Source organism: Sinohyriopsis cumingii, chromosome 3 (assembly GCF_028554795.1).
Source record: "Sinohyriopsis cumingii isolate HCF-2022 chromosome 3, ASM2855479v2, whole genome shotgun sequence".
NCBI classification, from domain to species: Eukaryota; Metazoa; Mollusca; class Bivalvia; order Unionida; family Unionidae; genus Sinohyriopsis; species Sinohyriopsis cumingii.
Window position 1 is genome coordinate 146285284 of NC_142963.1, and position 21232 is coordinate 146306515.

General features: G+C 33.6%; 1 protein-coding gene across 1 annotated transcript in view; it reads left to right on the top strand.

Moving 5' to 3' along the window:
- LOC149804082 (histone lysine demethylase PHF8-like) overlaps nucleotides 1-20351 on the top strand; it is a 111585-nt gene extending 91234 nt beyond the window's left edge. Inside the window, exons 19-21 of the mRNA XM_089954004.1 lie at nucleotides 895-1000; nucleotides 4366-4428; nucleotides 6935-20351. Coding sequence (XP_089810130.1) covers nucleotides 895-1000; nucleotides 4366-4428; nucleotides 6935-7017 — 252 coding nt within the window. The 3' untranslated portion in view covers nucleotides 7018-20351. The remainder of the gene's footprint in view (nucleotides 1-894; nucleotides 1001-4365; nucleotides 4429-6934) is intronic.
- The last annotated feature ends 881 nt before the right edge of the window (nucleotides 20352-21232 follow it).

The following is a 21232-nucleotide window of genomic DNA, read 5'->3' on the forward strand; positions in this document are numbered from 1 at the left end:
ACAGAATAAGTAACAAAATTTTGGGCCATGTATCAAAGTATCAATTTTATAAGCAGTCTTTTCCTGCAAACTACTGCATGTAAGAGTTATATTCTTTCATTAGGCTGTTCATTCATCCCATCAGTGAAGCACTTGTGAATGATTATGCAGGAGGTCAACACATGTGAATCCGCATGAGTTTTATGTTGTGTGAATTGTTAAGAAATAAAATGAACTGTGACTCTTTCATTCAGACTACTGTTGGTGCTAAAAGGTGGAGTATTGACCAGTTAGGGAATCAGTCTTGCTAGAAATAGCCACGTGCATCCTTTGTGAATTTCTTAAGAACGTAAGGGCCCCAGATGGCCAAGTGGTATAAGATGATCGCCTTTACAGATCACTGACATCTCACATTTTCCTGCATTGGTTAAAGTCTCGGCTTAGCCAGTGTGGATATGTGAAAGAGCTTGCCATTACCTTTTCTCACAATCTTGATGTGCCTTATATGGATTTTGTCTCATTAGCTTCATTTTGGTTAGAAATTACGGCTCTTGACAATTTACTTCAGTCTTCACATGGGATATTACATGTAACCAACATAGCTCAGACTTTATCCAACATTACTGTGCACCTTCTATGAATTGGATTCCAGCTTTCCAAGTCATCATTTAGAAGAGTTCTTGCCCCTGAATTCCCATATTCTCCAAGCTTAGGTTTTCCAACAGAAATTTTTCTGTTTTAAAGCCCAGCTGATCAAATTGTAGAGTGGAGCCCTTTTTATGATGCACATATTGCTTTAGCTCAGGTAATTTAAAGCTTAAAGTGTACTGACATAAAAATGTCCATAGGTATTTAAATGCTCTTCTTAAACAAAATTTAAGGCTTAAATGCAAAAATCCTTTTCTTTTTTTTCAGAAAGCAAAACGTATATATAAGAAAAAATTAAAATTGGAGAAGGATCAGAATTTTGAACCTCAGCCAGGAACTTCCAAGTCCTCATGTCTTTCTCCTACCTACTCAGGTATGGTTATTTCTCCCTACTAAATTACTTGACTTCTCACCAGAGGTAAGTGGGAGACATCAATCAGTTAATTCCTCTGGTACTAAAGGCAGTGCAATTGGGAAGACAACTGGCCAATGCCCCTCATTATATGAAGAAATTCTGTCCTCTCTGTAGCAAGATCTCACAAATTCAGTGTTTCTGATAGTTCAGAATAATCACAGGACAAATGTCTCAAAAAGTGTTTGAAAAATTAAGGACAATCCAGTAAATTTCACGTTATTGAATGATCACTACATTGAGGTGCATGGCTCTTGCTGATGATAATTGATTGTTGCTTGTACAGTTGTATATGTAATACATAACCATTATTGCTTATACAGATATTTATGTAGTACAGAACCATTGTTGCTTGTACAGTTAGTTGTATATGTAATACAGAACAAATGTTGTTTGAACAGTTGTACATGTAATACATAACCATTGTTGCTTGTACATTTGTACATGTACTACAGAACCATTGTCGCTTGTACAATTAGTTGTACATGCTGTTGAAAGATATTTCTAGAAAATTTAATATCAGGAGTTGTGAACAATAAAAACATTTTTTTATTTCATTTGAAAACCAGCAAAAAACCCAAACTAAAGGAACAATTTAATTCTGACGGTCATATGATGAAAAAGGACTCTTTCATTATGTGCCTGCATGAATTATCTGACTGCTTTCCTGTCACTAATTCTTTATTGGTGTAATTGATTGCATTAGTGTCACAAATTCTTTACTGGTGTAATTGATGACTTTTTTCTTCTTTTCTTATGCATGATTTACCATATACATGCATTTGTTTGAGTAGAAATTGTCTTCTAACCAGTTTTTAATCAAAATGTTAAACTTCAGTTGCAGAAAAGTGTTTTGACTGGTATTGGTTCATACTTATAAGTATTTCAAAACTTTAAATGAAATTATTCCAGGATTTTTCTCAAAATACCTGTGTTTGTCATTTTTGTAAAATTGTTATTTTAGTACAGCTTGCATTGACCCAAAACATTTTGCTTTTCAGTAAAAAAAATATTTTAAAATAATATTTTGTTGAGTTTTCATGCAAAATGGGTACTGTTTTAAACTCCATTAAGATCAAAATTAAATGAAATATAAGTATTTATGAATGTTTCATTCATGAGGTTTGCAGTTGAAAAATGTTCCTAGAAAATGTAACATCTAATGTACAAAGATCTAAATGTTTAATTTTAAAGTTTACCTGTTCAGTTGTAGTAGTTGCATGTAATAGTACTGTGGAAATAAAAACAAATTCTATATTGGATAGATACCTATGAAAATAATAATTTCAAACTTCGTATTGGATAGATACAAAATATTTTAATAATAATGCAAAGAATGCCAGTTCACATTGTTGGTCATCAATTATAGCCAGTATATTTATTTGGCAACAAACAGATAATGGGATCAAAAAAATCAACCCCAGAAATTATAAAGAGTATTTAAATTCTAACAATTTCAGCACCAAACCCCATCTGATATATTTTGCAACAATATTAATGTTTGATTATACAACATGTACTTGGATATAGTTTGTGTCACTAATAATTGTAACAAACCCTATGGTTTAACTAAAATTAGTGAGAAAATCAAGGATTACTGGCGTTTCATGTAAATTTATATGATGGGAGGCAACTCAGATATAGGTAAATGATTAGTACTGATACGAATTGGAATTTGTTTAACTGTGCTTGAAGCAATAGTAGAAAATCCTCCACTCCATCTGTATCTTCAGTACTTTGATTCTGGTTGCGATGGCAATGTTGATGGCTGTGCTGGTATTAGCATAAAAAATGTAAGGTACTATGTTAAGTTTATTGAAAATTGTTTTTGCTGTGTTCAACTGAAACTTTGTTAGATTTTAACAACATATATTGAGTTTTTCTACCCTGATTTCAATTCTAGCCAGTATAAGCAGAACCAGAATTTCCCACATCCCTGAGTGTGTATGATTTGTGTTTTTGGGTGTGGAACAATCATGGAGACTGTTCCTGTCTTTTAGAATGTAACTTCTGTCATTCACAACATAACCTTGTAATGCAATCAAAGTGCACATAAACTGGCAAAAACTCCATGATTTTCCTCATAACTTGGGTGTTCTTTCAAAAGTGTTCATCTGTTGAATTTAGTGTCCCACAAGCAGGACAATTTGAACTGACTGACCTAATTATAGGTACAGATTTTTGTAGTTTAGTTTTGCATTTTATTAAAGCTGTTTTATTTGTAATCTTTATTTTTGTTTGTTTATAATTTTTCTTGTTGTTATTTATGAAATTTTTTTTTATTTTAGATGAAGTTTGAATTTTCATTTTCAGTTTCATTTATTGGAGTTTATTTTGGTACATGATGCAGTCTGTTGCCATTAACTTCATGGTCTCAACCTGTGTTCTTTGAATTCTAGCATGCTTTTAAATGCCATTTAAAGTTGACACTTTTCTGTGCAAACCTTTCTATGCTGCATTGTATGAAAAGGGCATTTTGCTTTTTTTTAGTTGTACTAGTATGCACAGATGCTATTTTGACTTTGACCCTCATTTTGTGTTTGAGAATAAGAGACAAATAGATCTTCATTATGTATCAGCTTTGGATAGGAAAATTCATGTGTTGGATAGGAAAATTCCACCCTTGGAATCAGAATTTTCATCAGACACAAGGTTTTGCAGAGTGCTTGATGCAGAATTCTGACCATTGTGCAAAATTGTTCTATCCAGCACCTGCATTTTGAATTATCCTCAGCCCTCTTGCCACTTGTCATCTGAAATTCTACCTCTCTTAACCAGTTCCCTTACTTAACAGACAAAATTGTTTTATTCCGTGTCAGTCTGTAGAAAGCTGCGCTGTATTTACATCTAGTTTAATCTGATTTGGGACAGGATTGCAACATCATAGGAGTTCTCATCATTGCTCCATCTTTTGTTATAAAAGTCAAATAGTCGGGTAAATGTTCAGAAGATCTTATTTTAAATGCTGTAGGGAAGCTGACAGTTTTCACCACTTATATATCCTTATTTTTTGTTTGTAATTATTTCTGAATTCAGAACACCCCATAAAGTTATAATACCATTCAAATACTGGTCATTATTGCTGAATTTTATTTTGGACATTGCATTATTGAGGATAAAATTGTCAAATACTCAATATTGTCTGCTTGTTCTGGATCTATTTTTGCATCATTAAGGATAGAAAGACAAGAGTTTGAACATCCAGTTTGCTTTGCTGCTTCTGCTTGCTTTACATTAACCAAACTTCACTTGTCACCACAAGTTTTTATTTATAACAGCGACATGTTAGATGCTTGTAAGTCATCCATGTCATTATTCATCCACAGCTTCTGCCTTCCGACCTGGCCTTAAATCATTTTCCTCATCTACTCCAGAAAGCCCTACTAAAAGTAAGTATATTTTATTTCTAGTATCTGCTTGTACTATCACAATCCATTTACAGTAAAACCCAATCTGATTCAAATCAGATCTCCACTGTCCTAAGTGAAGATCTGACAGCGGCCACTTAGGGGTCATGTTCTGATGACCTATGTTATTACCATAATTGCTAATTTTATCAGCCAATCAGATGAAGTCTTATATATTCAGATTTGGAGAGTGTGCAGTGTGGCTGAACAATTTGATTCACTTTCCGAATATAGAAAGCTGCATTTCCATTGGCTAATTTGAAGGTCACCAAAACATGACCCCTAAGTGGTTATCGTCAGATCTTCAGGGGACAGTGGAGATCTGATTTGAATCAGGTTGCAGTGAAACCTGAAACCTGTCTTGAATGACAACTTTTTCTAAGATAACCTGTTATAAAAGACAACAATTATTTTGCACATATCTAGAATTGTATGCTTTTGTGGTAATTGATGAGAAGAACATATATGATGGCCTTGTGTCTATTATCTGGTAACTTGTTACTGCAAGCTTGTTATTGCTACTCCTCCTAAACTACTAGGGGGATTGTGCCAAACTGTACAAAACATACAAAGAAAAGGACTAGGCAGCTCAGCTTAAACTTGTAGCTTAAATATTCATAAATATGAAACTGCTGGCTTTAACATTTCCCCCGTTTTAATCCTTAATGATTATTACATGTACTGTTTGATATATTTTTAATGTTATTTTTAAAAATTCTTGTGATATTAGTAGCTGGGATAAATTGTTGCTTTTCCTCATTATTGTACTTGAGAATCTATAGAATTATGCTATTCTTTATTACACTGTAGTTTAGAATTTGAGCCGGCTAATTTGAATGATAATTAGAAGGCTGAGAATGTGTGACACTAGCCCAGACTCAGCATTTTGGTAGCCCCTGGGGTTAGGGCACAATATTTGTCATACCCTGAGTGATTGCTCTGAAATATCTGAATCTGCTGACATTAAGAAAATTTGCTCACAAATTACTGTCTTGACTTGCATGATAATAAAAATGAGTCTTGACTTGTGTGATAATGGACACAAGTCACAAATTACTGTCTTGACTTGTGTGATAATGGAGACGAGTCACAAATTACTGTCTTGACTGGTGTGATAATAGACATGAGTCACAAATTACTGTCTCGACTTGTGTGATAATGGACATGAGCCACAAATTAATGTCTTGACTTGTGTGATCATAGACAAGTCACAAATTACCATTTTGACTTGTATGATAATAGAATTACTATCTTGACTTGTCTGATAATAGACACAAGTCACAAATTACTATCTTGCCTTTTGTGATAATAGACAAGAGACACAAATTACTATCTTGACTTGTGTGATAATAGACCTGAGTCACAAATTACTATCTTGACTTGTGTGATAATGGACACGAGTCACAAATTACTGTCTTGACTTGTGTGATAATAGACATGAGTCACAAATTACTGTCTCGACTTGTGTGATAATGGACATGAGCCACAAATTAATGTCTTGACTTGTGTGATCATAGACAAGTCACAAATTACCATTTTGACTTGTATGATAATAGAATTACTATCTTGACTTGTGTGATAATGGACACGAGTCACAAATTACTGTCTTGACTTGTTTGATAATAGACAGTCACAAATTACTGTCTTGACTTGTGTGATAATATACATGTCACAAATTACTGTCTTGACTTGTGTGATAATAGACACGAGTCACAAATTGCTATCTTGACTTGTGTGATATTAGACATGAGTCACAAATTACTGCCTTGACATGTGTGATAATAGACATGAGTCACAAATTACTGTCTTGACTTGTGTGATAATAGACATGAGTCACAAATTACTATCTTGACTTGTGTGATAATAGACACGAGTCACAAATTACTGTCTTGACGTGGGTGATAATAGACACGAGTCACAAAACAAGGTGAATGATTTAGATATAAAAACCTATGTAGTTTGAGTGAAAGTTTCATAAATGAACACAATTCATAATATTTGTTTTTTATGTGTTTTCCAAAAGTAATAAGTAAAATGAGGTGAAATTTATTGGATGAAACGATATGTAACACTGGTAGTACCAGGTCGAATAGTGTTCCTTTCCTGTTGATGTGCAGTTATGCATTTTACCTCCTTTTCTGTTGCAGTTGATAAAGAAAGTAACATGTGGAGAAAGTTGCATACTTCTTGAAAATTCCTCTGGAAGTACTCCATAAACACTCTCCAGTACTGTATGAACCATGGTGTGGTTTAAACTAATGTTAAGATGTCTTTGAAATCATGTTTCTAATTCCACATCAAAATTTATGTAAGAGTATTATTTCAGCCAAAACAAAAAATTTCTGTCATGTTTAAAACTGTTATCCATTTGAGAGGCGGAGACAGAGCAACCTGCAAACAATGTTTTAAATTTGAGAGAAAGAGACCTGCAGCATCAGTAGATTAACTGAGGCATGAACAAAAATCATTGTGTACTTTTCTATTACAGATAAGAAACCCAAGAAAGGCCAAGCTACAGCCAAGCAGCGACTGGGAAAGATTCTAAAGATTCACAAGATGGGATTATTCTAAAAATGCCATATAAACTGCAGCTCCGTTGAGACATCAGCAAGTTCTTGTCATCATTTCTACTTGGTTTGCATTCTCTCACCATTATTTAGGTTGCAGATTACATTGAACATCATCCTAGTCTCATCTTTTTCTACATTTTACAATTGCTGGAGTCATCGACTGTATCATCCTTACAGCAGGGTAAATGGTATACCATGGAACATCAGCCATCTTTCGTCAAGTTTACATTTATCAGTGATTGTTTGAAATGAATGGATGACAGGCTACAAGATCAGCTTTCAGAGACATTACATTCATTTGTGTTCCGTCTTCCTTGCTACACAGCAATTATTGCAATAGACCCTGATTTTGTATGCAATGTACAGAATTCAGGCTGTCACTCCTGATTTGTATGCAATGTATAGAACTCAGGCTGTCACTATTTGTATGCAGTGTATAGAACTCAGGCAGACACTCCTGATTTGTTTACAATGTACAGAACTCAGGGTGTCACTCCTGATTTGTATGCAATGTATAGAACTCAGGCTGTCACTCCTGATTTGTATGCAATGTATAGAACTCAGGCTGTCACTCCTGATTTGTATGCAGTGTATAGAACTCAGGCTGTCACTCCTGATTTGTATGCAATGTACAGAACTTGAGCTGTCACTCCTGATTTGTATGCAGTGTATAGAACTCAGACTGTCAGTCCTTTTATGATACTAGCAGACACATGTAATATATAGAACATGGGCTGTCACTCCCGATTTGTATGCAGTGTATAGAACTCAGACTGTCAGACCTTTTATGATGCTAGCAGACATATGTAATATATAGAACTTGGGCTGTCATTCCTGATTTGTATGCAGTGTATAGAACTCAGACTGTCAGTCCTTTTATGATGCTAGCAGACATATGTAATATATAGAACTTGGGCTGTCACTCCTGATTTGTATGCAGTGTATAGAACTCAGACTGTCAGTCCTTTTATGATGCTAGCAGACATATGTAATATATAGAACTTGGGCTGTCACTCATGATTTGTATGCAGTGTATAGAACTCAGACTGTGGGTCCTTTTATGAAGCTAGCAGACATGTATTTCACTATCTGACAAAACAATATACAATTCAGCAAAGATGCTTTTGTCCCCTGATGATCATATTTTTAGAAATAACTGAAATTGTTAATGAAAACCTTTAACACAGTGGATAAGTAATAGACTTCATAATTAAGATGAGATCTAGAGGGTACAAAGTTAGGGTTATGCAGCCTTTGTTAATCATTCTACATGTAGTAAATCCTGATAAAAAAGATCACTTGTTATGTACAACCAGATTATATTTTAGAATTAGCTCTTTTTATAGACCAACCGTCTTGCAAGACTTTGTTTGGTCTTGTGTAAGATGGTGATGCATAGGTATTACTGTTCTTCTGCCAGTGTAGTGGTAGCATCCAGTTTGCAGTTTTTGCTAGTCTTATCAGGGGAAAACAAAAACATGGATGCAAGTGATACACTGGGTAGCATGGAACACAGTCCATTTAATGACCTGCTCTTTATTAACAGATTATTTTATTTTAGAGAATCTACTTGTAATCCAGTTGTATTTAGCCAAGTGAATGAATTTTCTTAGAAAAGTAATGCTGTTTTGGGGCATTCATGATTCATGTGTTATTTTTAAAGAACAGGTTTATACTTTTGGGGGTGCTTTCTCTTAAAGGAAATTTAAATGGCATACATTTTAATATGCTTACCAGTAACCTCTATCTTGAAACTCTAATTGAATAATTTATTATGTAAATTTTTTGAAAATGTTTGGTGTATGTATATATACTGTGCATTCATTTATTTTTGTATACAATTTTGTTTTTCTTCTGAAAATGACATTTTCGTTGATAAGAAAATTCATTGGATTGGGCAGGATTCCAGTTATTTTTCACAAAAGCATCATTGGTCATTAAATTGTCATAAATTTGTGGTTTGTTGCAGCCACAAAAACCATGAAAAATTGGTACCCCATAAAAATTTATGATAAATAATGAACAGCATACACGTCGTTGATGTTTTATTTTTTTGTGAACTTGGAAAATGAAAATTTAGGAGCAAAATTAAAAATTTTCAAAAATATACTTTATATACTGTTGGCCAGTACTAGATTTATTTTTCAGTCGGAATAGAGGACACATGAATATATGATCTAATAAGCAAGTAGTGTCATTCTACTTGAGAGACAAGAGGTGTTTGTGTGTTTAAATGGAAAAGTGTGGATATCATTTTCATTCCTTGATGACCTATTTTACAAGTATATCCTGTGCTATATATTTTAATAGACACATGAAGTTTAGGACCACAAATCAGAAAATACACATGCACCTGACATTTTTATTATCCATAGGAAGTGGCTGGGAATATTTTGTAAAGTAATTTATATGGTGAAGTCAATAAACATAACAGCATTAAAAATCTGCAAACCGTTGTTTAAGCCAATAATGCAATAAATGGATGTTAGATGAGTCTGTTTAATTAATACAGCAAGACAACAATATAAGTTATAAACAGTTATTAAAAATTACTTTTCTTTTATAAGAAGTTCTTGCAATGTTCTTATGAAATTAATGATAGGAATATTCCTTGGGTTTGAGGGAGTACTTGTTATTTAAAAGATATGCACTGCCTGTGGAATTGTTTTTGCTACAACATCCTTGGTGTTGATTGCATGAGCGATAAAAATCAGCTTTGATCTGAAGTGTTAGTCGAACTTGGAATTACTTAGTGTATTTTATTCACAAGTTATTTGACTTAAATGAATGTTCAGCATGGTCTGAGAATGTATTGGAATGCTAATTGATGGATCTTGTGTGCCTTGGAATCAGTTTTATAGTTTAAGATAAAATTATGTTGAAAATGTATGATAGTTTACTCTATCATGCAGTAACTCAGTAAATAAAAGGAAAATATACCCTTTATTTTCATGCTGAAATAATATTCTATTTGCCAATGAAGTATCATCTTTAAATTTTCATACTGAATTGTTAAGCCAGTTTTATGTAATAGTTGCTGTTTTAATCAACTCATGCATGGATATTTAAATTAATTACATGTAAAATATATCCAAATCTATTTTAAATACAAGTACATGGAGGAATGTAATTTACATACTTGCATCATAATGTAAAATGTGTATAGTGAGGTAAATACATATATGGGCTGTAGGCACTTCACAAATATTTAGCTCCGGTCCATTAGCTCAACATTTCTCACATTTTCTCCCTAAAATATTCATATTCTTTGGATTTTATTTGTGTCTGACCAGCATAACCATGATAAGACATGCTTACACAGGTGAGACATGGTAAGACATGTTGACAAAGGTGAGACATGGTAAGACATGTTGACAAAGGTGAGACATGGTAAGACATGCTTACATAGGTCAGATATGGTAGGACATGCTTTACATTTGAGACATAGTAAGACATGCTTACATAGGTCAGATATGGTAAGACATGCTTTACAATTGAGACATGTTAAGACGTGTCTATTCATGGACACATTGAGACACTAGGTTATGCTGAATATTGCTGCTGCTATTAATGTTACTGTCATCATCATTCTTATTATTATTTGTGAATTTATGCAACATTTTTCATCATGTGCAGGAGTTGTCATAAGCTGTAATTGTTGAACATTTTTCATCATCTGCAGGAGTTGTCATAAGCTGTAATTGTCCAACATTTTTCATCATGTGCAGGAGTTGTCATAAGCTGTAATTGTCCAACATTTTTCATCATCTGCAGGAGTTGTCATAAGCTGTAATTGTCCAACATTTTTCATCATCTGCAGGAGTTGTCATAAGCTGTAATTGTCCAACATTTTTCATCATCTGCAGGAGTTGTCATAAGCTGTAATTGTCCAACATTTTTCATCATCTGCAGGAGTTGTCATAAACTGTAATTGTCCAACATATTCTTTTCTTTAAGTGGAAAATTTTAGTTGATTAAATTTGCTTGACTCATAAAATTTTTTGGCAATAAGCACTTATGCAATTAGATTGTCTTATGGATTTGAAATATTGTTAATGAGTGGGGGCAAAACTTGTGAACATGAAATGTTGTTGCTGATTAGTAGGGGCAGAAAAGGGTCAGAGTTATGGTAATAGGGATACATTATACATTATGTTTTTGTTTCTTGTCTTTTTTTAAGAAATAAATTTCATATTAGGGAGAATATCTGAAAAGTTTTAAGCAGGTAGGAGGAAATTAAATTATTGGAATTTGAGTATTTTGGAGTGCATCATTCCCTATTTCAGCTTTCCATTGGAAATGTCAGTGTAAAAAGTGTTAGGAGGAGGTCATAGTTATCGGAATCATTGTACATATCCTGCTGTAAACCTTAAGTAAGTCCAACCTCGCTAATAATCACATTTATGTTCCGGCCAGATCTGTACATTGTTTATTGTAGTGTGAATGGGTTTCATCATGTAGGACACCTCGCAGCTTAATTAATTTAATTTATCTTTACAGAAGAAGCAGTGTAGGTTCTAACAAATCAGCAAGCAACCAACGTAAATGCATGATATTCACATTCGATCATAAATCTGAGATATACAGTTAAATGTTATGATACATGCTATCACTGCAAGATTAGGGTCAATGTTGTCAGCTGGAAAGCATAATTACCTAGTACAGTGTAGATTTTGATATTCAAGTATATTATGAGGTGGTAGGTGAGTTCACTGCTCACAGTCAACTGCATATTTTGCACAAGAAAATATTGGAACTGCATGCTAAATGTCAGTGACATACATTTACTTAAAGTACATGCTGTTCTGAGTGTATCACAGGGCTGAATATATTGCAGTATAAAGGGATCGGCATCTATAGACCTGGCTACCATGCTATAATGGGGGAGAGCTGTTTAATATTTGATGGGGTACATAAAATTTAATCGTTTGTGTTTTAAAAATTTAAAGAATGCAAGCCTCTTGAAGTGAAATACTGTAAAATTCATTTAATTAGTACAAGTTTTTTGGTAGTCATGTGAACAATGAAATTTCTTGTCTGTTGTTAAATATGTGGGTTTGTGAAGGTGATCCTGCTGTTTTTACAGATCATGTTCCCTGAGTCTTTAAATTCATCGTTGGCAGCAACCACAAAATCCATGAAAATTAGTAACCCAATGAAAAGCAGTTACTACACAATATGACTTTTAGGGTGTTTAACCCTTTACCTCATAGAGCATAGTGACAAAGTGCAGTGCACTATAAATAGAACACCTGTTACCTAGTCGACCGCATACGCATAGGCCTGCCTGTGAACTGTTAAGCAATGTAGTGGTGTTACGTTTAACAGCAATTTTAACCATTTTACATTTTTGGTACACATCTATTATATGTGGAACAATTTAAGAGTAATGTCCGATTGTTATAGCTGTGTACTTATTTATCACGGAAGAATTTGTTATGTGCTTTAAAATCTCTCCCATCTATTATATGTTGACAATTTAAGAGTAATGTCCGATTGTTATAGCTGTGTACTTATTTATCACGGAATAATTTGTTATGTGCTTTAAAATCTGGAGAGAACTCGTTCACTGTCATGTCAGTGAGGCCGCGTGACCAACCGTAGCTGCCATTTCTCACACTTGAAATTTACAAGTTTTTCGTCTGTGTCTTCATCACTAAGTCATCTAAATTTGATAATTTATAAAAACTAATTGCAGCCTATATCAATATCAGAGCCTTTACCTAGGTTATTGAATCTTTCATAGTTGTGATTCTAATCATGAAAACTTCGTAAGTACTGAATGAAATCCGCGACCGCCATTTTGGAGAGTGGAGATTACGACCCAGTTACTTTAAATAGCATATATCGACCAGTACATAAACAGTGACCACGTGATCTGACGTAATTGTCATTCACAGAAATGAATGTAGTATCTAGTAAGGGGTTTTCCCCGAAGGTGGCGTTACGAAAACCGGCTTAAAATGGCTGATGTTTACAGCCGATGTCAAAAGGCGCTTCCATGGGACTTTTGTAGAAGCGTCAAAAGGCGCTTCGATGCGACTTTTGTAGAGGCGTCCAAAGACGGTTGTATGAGGTAAAGGGTTAATGTGAAATGGTCATGGGTTATAATACTGTTGAGTTTATGCACAAATTGGTGGAATGCAGAGTGATAAAAATGGAATGTGGTAGGTTATGGGGAAATTCTTATTACCTATAACAACTATTTATTAAATTTGTCCAGATAGCACTTCGTGGGTACGTGGGAAAGCCTGCCAGTAGCTTCTCGTGGGTCGGTGGTTCTTCCCTGGGTTTTTCAGGGTTCTTCCTCCACCATTAATACTGGCCGCCATGTATTGCCTATCGTGTGCTGAAAAATGGCGTTAAACACTACAACAACAACAACAACAACAACCAGATAGCACTTAAAAACTTTGTCTTAAACAACTTGCTGTGTGAACCATGAGAAGAAAGCAAACTTGTGAATATAGCTTTGTGCTTTGCTTGCTTTTGCAAGAAAGGACTGCTTTCAATACTTTTGAATTTCAAGTAGATATGTCATATCACTTGATGAAATCTTCAAGCGAGTTGATTTTCAGTTTTCCACAACATTAATTACATGAGTTAAGGTCCTTGAACGCCCATCCTCCTGACTTTAGTTTTCATAGTATACTTTTACTTAGCTTTGTTGGATTTCAGGCAAATTTGACATGCACCTTTATAATGATGAGCCTTGATGATTTCAAAATGTTCCAAAATATCAATTGGAAGAGTTCTGGCCCCTGATTGCCTGTTCTTCTAACCTTGCTTTTTGAACCATAACTGTATTAAAGAATGTTACAGTGCATCCACTGTTATTAAAGTTATTATTATGAGAACATCAATGAGCTGGAATATGTAGCATTTCATAACTATATAACTACATATATATATATATATATATATATATATATATATATATATATATATATATATATATATAAAATCTGTGTGTGTAATGCTGATCTCCAAACTTTTAGTTTACATCAGAAGTATATATGTGTAATGTTCTACAGAGCAAGTTGTAGAGTGGGGACCTTGTGAAACGACCTTCACTACTAACTGTACAATCATATCTTTTTGAGAAGCTGCCAATGGCTTTATGGATGTTACTGGTAGTCGCGTTTGCAGAATCACAATATTTATTAAGAGATTTGTATGAATTCAGAATCTTTCTCACATTTACCAGATACATTTTATTTTTTATTTTTAGTAGACAGTAGAAATCTTGCATTAATATGTTGTCATAGTGTGAAGAAGTGTCTTACTTTGTTTACTGAAATGTGATACTTATAGGAATTTTGTTGCTTAAATTATATTATCTCCTGTAATGTGTAAGGCAACATCTTTCAAAGACTGCAGTTTAGCAATGACCTTTTTTTGTATAATTTATTATGCTATTTATTTGAAACACTTGCATTGTTCCATATAAACACATCATTTTTAAAAATATAAAAAGAAAACATTTTTATCTTTTTTATCCTGTTTTATTTTCTTAAAACGAGAAAGTTTAAAGAACATTATCATGACCAGTTCTTAGATTTCATTTAAATGTTAAGTTAGTATGTTAAAATAAGTGCAGATTGCTTCTTTACACCTCATGTCATGGTATGTAACGCATTAATATTATTTGACTATACACTATATATCGAAACACTGCCATCATTTTTTTTTAGTCAAAAGTTTTGCCATGATTACTATTTATGTACTCCAAATGAGAGGTTATTGTCAAAATCCCCCTATTTTGACCTTTGCTAACATATTGTCTTCTTTGCGTTTATCATTTGAATGATTTTGTTAAGTAATTTTGTATTGTAACCTTTTTGCTTAATAAGTGTCTGATCATTTTGAGTTTGTCAATCAGATTGTAATGTATTGTTCCAACATTTTTCATGCTTTATATATCACCTATACATCTCTGCATCATGAGTTTGTGAAAAAATATCAGTTGCATTTTTCCATTCTAAGGAAATTTGGTTTACTGATTTTTATCCTCATTCCATACCATTTTTTTATTATTAATTGGAACAAATTGTTTTCCATAGACAGGGTTTTTGTTCTGTGTTATCGATGGTATTGATTTTGAAATGTTTATAATTGCTTGAATTCAGGGTTGATGCTCTTAAGCGTACCCCAAAATTTTGTTGTAGAGAGTCAAAGCTGAAATGTCATTTACTACAGTGGATAAATATGATTTCTATTTGCAATATATTGTGTGCCATGCATCTTTGTATCTTACTACAAATGTGATTCCATTTTCATTTTCAAAGACACTATGGTGGTTTATTGTTAGCGTGCTGGACTTGTGACTGAATTGGTGCAGGTTCAGATCCTATGATCTGATCAGCCTGAGCCAACGACCGTGTTGTGCCCATGGGCAAGGCATTCTATTCAGGTTACCTTTGCACTAAGTAACTTAATTTTGTTTGTTTGCCATAAAACACCAAACCAATCGATTTTCATATTTTTAAGTAGATAGCACTTAGCATATTTTTTTATAAAAGTCAGTATCATACAGTTGCAGAGCTTTTAATGAGTGGATTTATATTGGCATCCGTGATTGAACCAGCACCAATCTCATGAATACCTAGTGTTATATCTTAGCAACTTTTACCACATGTACTTATTTGGACTAATGGGGCCCCACATGACAGAGTAGTGGAAGGTGCTTGACTTTACAGATCACTCACACATCTCACCTGAGTTCATGTCTCAGCTTGACCAACATGGGTATGAGATAAAGCTTGCCAGTAGCTACATGTTGGTCAGTGGTTCTTCCCTGGGTATTCCTGGGTTGTTTCTTCGTCAGATATACTGGCCACTATATGTAACCTATCAAGTGCTGAAAAAGAGCATTTAACTCCACAAAACAAATGAAACCAACATCAAATTGCATAGACCCAGATCAACCATTGTATATTGTGCCAACATATTTGGGTCTAGGTCCTGATCTGCATGTGTGTTGTGTGATGGCAGGTGAGTATCTATGTTCTTTGCAGTTGGACTTGACAAATAAGCGAATATTGACAGTGACTTGTTTCTAAGTAGAAAATCTGGTCCACTTCACAATTTTTGTCTTTTTGGGTCTTTTATTATGTAGTAATTAAATAAGAATAAATCACGAAGATTAGAATAAACAACAACAGAATGAATAACAAAGAAGTATTAAAAACATTATTCATTGGCAGCTACTTGAGTTATAGGATAACAGTAGTGTAAATCTTCTTTGCTAATCAATTTCTTGTATTGTCATTTTCATGTACATATGACGACTTTATCATTGTGGCATACTGAATGCAATTTTCAAATGTACCATTGTTGGATACTGAATGCAGTTGTCAAATATCTTTCAAGTTTTAATAGACAAGCACATTTGATCTCATTACACAATTCTAAATTCATCTGGCATTAGCTTCAAGTAGATAGAACTGAATCTGTCTTGTCTTGAAAGAGACCTGGAGGTATGACAGTAATGCCTATCAAGGTGTGTATTACAGGTATTCAGGTGTCATTTTTGCCAAGTACAGCTTAGTCAAAACAGGGACATAGACCAACTATTATGATGGTGGTAACAGTGTTATCAGCATTTATTTTTTACCCCCAAGGCTTATCTAAAAAAATTCATTTACAGACTTGTCATCATTGCTGTTACAATTTCAAATAAAACCAAGCTTACAGTGATATGAAAGTGCTGCCATGGACTACTAAGATGAAGAAACTGGTGCAAAGGTATTTCAGCTCGAATGGATTATCATACGCAGGCTATATTTCCTAGTAAATTGTGTTTATTGGTCAACTTGTGAGATTTTTTAGGTTTAGTCATGTTTCAACAGCATTTATGATGCCAGTGGAACATGATTATTCACCTAATTTTCATGTTTGGGACAGGACCAAGACTTGATGCAGGGGTTATAGCTATATGTATTGTCATATTTGGGACAGGACCAAGACTTAATGCAGGGGTTATAGCTACATGTATTGTTCTATTGCTTTGCAATCATCATGTTATTCATTGTACAGAGCTACATATATCTTGGTCTCTACCATAATTGTTTCCTTACAAAAAAGGAACGATTACACTCGCTCAAGACACTGGTCATATTAAAAAAGGGTGTTTAGCCAATATGAAGTATTTTAGCATTTCACACATTTAGCTCCTTTAAAAATAACTTTTTGTAACATATCCTAGTTTAGTGGTTGTATAATTCTCATCTTTTCTGTGTGAGTGTGTCTGTGGAGGCAATTGTCTCTGTATGATATCAATAAAATTCATCAAGAATAGATAATGAATAGAATTGATGGGAGAATGAACCCATCAACATCAATTCACTCTTGTTAAATGGAAAATGTTCTCATATCATATGGACAGAGCATACTTGCGTGGGTTATTGTGCTTTGCATGTCTCATGGTTTAAATCGATTGGAGAATAATATTTGGTTTGCATTGTTTCTTTTTGTAATTATTGGAAGAGAGCATTCCATGTCTGATTCTCCAGTAAAAAAATCTCCACACCTTGTTACTATTACCTATAAATAACCTTTTTTATTTTATATGAATTCTAATTTAAAGGAAAATTAATTGAATAATAACCTTTGGTAAATGCTAATCCTTTACATAAAGACAAAAGATATAATAAAAAGAAAGTAGTTACAGAATTTAAATTTTGTATGACTTTAACAATGCCAGTATGAATTCTTTTTTTTAATCTTATTTATTTTTTTAAAGATAAATTCCACAAGTTAGTTAAAACTTGGGTTTTGTATTATTTTTCTATGATGATTCTTTCTTCAAATCTTTGTTCTAAATCATTGTTCCAAACTATGTTCTCAGTCTTCACACACAAGTTCCATCCAATCGGCACTATGTTACCAGGATTGTGCTTATTGGGCAATATTGTGGAATAAATTCAGGCAAGAGTCCTATAGTGCTTATACACATGCTATTTTCCCATGCCTGAACTTGTTCCATGAGATCAAAGAAGCTATTTAGAGTCTTGTTTGAATAGATGCCCCTGTCTGCCTGCTCTGATTAGTCATGAATGAATTTTTGAAATTTCATGTTTTGCTGTTCTGCACTATACACAGGGGTTTGATTGTTCCGAATTGTTGTTTTTATGTGTAACGTGGAGTGATAGGGCAGGCATCGATTGTATGCATTCTGTTCATACCCTTAGAAACCTCATAATAATTAAAACAAAGACAATTGATTCATTGATGGTCTAGCTCACCCATTTTGCCTTGTGGTCAAGGTCACGGGTTTGACGGCTGTGCTTTAAATATGGCCTCAACCCTCAACGAGCAGACATTCACTTGTATAAAGCCTGTTTTTCCTGAACTTTTTTATTTTCAACATAGTCAGTTTTTTATGTCAAAGTTACATGGAAAAAATGGGCAAAGCAGTGAATATAATATGATGAAATAATTGTGGGCATTAAAGTATCTAATTTTGTGAAATTGAATTTTTGTAATTAGACCTTTTTTATTATATATTTTGAAACTGTTCTAAGTTTAACTGGTCATTTTAACTCAATCTTAAATTACATTTAATAGAACTTCCAGTAGTTTTATTAGTTGAGAGTTTATCAGAAATCACTGACAACTTCAAGACACGGGAAGTAATCACAAACTTTAATGGAGATTTGGGGAAATTCATGTGGAGTAATAAAGTGCTTTGGAAGGATGATAGCGATGCAATTTATGCCACTTATAATTGATATCTATTGTTTTATGCCAATTGTCGTTGATATTTATTGTAAGCGATTTCACTTCTGTTCTATAAATTTTATTACTTCCTAAAACAGAATGAAAAAAGTAGTCCTTCATGTCCTACATATTGTTCAGAAAGTTCTTACTTTATTTAAAGGGATCTTTAAATCAATATTTATGCCATATTAAAGGTTTTTCGTCACAAAGAGCTAGCAGCCGTTATGCAGATTTAAGTTTTACGCTAAGTACAGTAACAAGTATCCAACTGCAAACCACATAGATCCAGATCTGTCAGTGGGTAATGTGCTGGCAGATCTGGGTCTATGCATCTGGTTAGGAGTAATAAGTAGAACTTGCTACATAGACCCTGACCTGCCAGTGCATTATATTATGGCAGGCTCTATGTTGTTCTTAGTTTGACCTGACTCACACACGAACATAGATGGTAATACATCTGAAGTTGAGGAATTCCCAATGTGTTGGGTATATTACACTGAATTTTAATTTGGGTCTGTCTCAAGTTACAACAAGGCAGATTTTAAGTGTGGACAGTCCCCCCTCCCTCTCCCTCTCTCTCTCGTCTTTCACTCATAAACTATTCTAACCTTTATAGAGGTAATGGAACCAGCTGCTGAACATTGAAAAAACAACATCCATGACATTACGTTTGAGAACCTATTTATATTATCTAGACTTTCTTTTGCAGTTTTGAAGTAAAATAATTTTCAGTTTGTAAAATGTTTAATGTAATTAGAAAAATATATGGAAAATAAAGAATGCATAAAACAATTCTTTGTATTAAGTGATTTTAAAATGTTTACTTTTCATAATGAATGAAGAAATAAACAAAAACAAATTTAGGGCTGAGTGATTGATTGTCAGAACTGGTTTCAATAAAGACAGAAATACACAGAAAATAATTGTTTAAGCTGTTTATTGGTTCCACAGTTTCTAAAGAAAGATGTCAGAATGCCAGTGCCTTGCCTGCTGGTGAGCAATTAAACACTAATTAATCAACCACAATGGACATTTTTATTGATTGATGGTCATAATGGATTATGTATACAATAATATTGGTACAGATTTGATAGGGTAATAGAATTACCTCTTCCTGTAAGGTTTTACTCATCACTGGTGTATTCTGTATGGGAAAACAGGATTTGCAGCCCTTCTCGTTTTCTAATGTGTTAATATTTTTGATCTAATCATAGCTGTATGTGTTGTTTCATAGGTAATTCTATCCTTTGAACCTAGAAGGTTTTCAAGAAAGGCGGTATAAATACAGTATTCTTTCATTTAATGAACAATTTTGGGTCTTTTAGAATACTGCTACATACAAGGGTCTTTATTTTACAAATGTTCTCTATAATTTTACTTTCATTTGTACTTAACCGTTTCTCCAAGTTGTATTCTCTTTTAGTTAAATTAATTGTCCATTATTCCAATTTTCCTACTGCAGTATACATGATCATTGAATTTGAAAGCTTATTCTGTCAACGTAATTGACATGTTTCTCATTATGTACATACAGTCATTTCTTGTAAAAACAATATTGCATATTGTAAATAAGATGTATATTTTTGTGCATGCAATAAAATGATATAAAAGGTAGCTGTTCCCATTATTGTCAGTGATCATAGCAGCAAGTTTGTCCACCACATATAACACATATTGTAACACAAATGACAATGATTATGAACCAACATTCATTTTCCATATTCAAATTTCCATTGGCTGTTTAATAGTTTATATAAGTAATCTGAGCAAATTATATAAATAACACAATGACTTGGTACAACTAACCTGTCATGTCATATAAATAGCACAATATGACTTGGTACAACTAACCTGTCATGTCATATAAATAACACAATATGACTTGGTACAACTAACCTGTCATGTCATATAAATAACACAATATGACTTGGTACAACTTACCTGTCATGTCATATAAATAACACAATATGACTTGGTACAATTAACCTGTCATGTCATATAAATAACACAATATGACTTAGTACAACTAACCTGTCATGTCATATAAATAACACAATATGACTTGGTACAACTTACCTGTCATGTCATATAAATAACACAATATGACTTGGTACAACTTACCTGTCATGTCATATACATGATGTAACCAATCTCCATAAGGAATATCCTTGGGGGGACGGAGACTTTATGAACAATCGGCTATTCAGGAGTTTAGAGAATTTCATTTCTTGCACATTTCTAGATAAACAGAGGTCCCGGATGGCTGAGTGGTCTAAAGCACTCACCTTTGCCAATCACTCTGCATGAGTTTGAGTCTCGGGCTTGGCTAGTGTGGTTATCTGAGACAACTTGCCAGTAGCTTCTTGTAGGTTGATGGTTCCTACTGGGATCTTCCTCCACCAGTTATACTGTCCACAATAATGGCATTAAACCCAAAACAACAACAACAATCGAGATAAACATGTCTCAAATTTGAACAATGTGTTATATGCCTC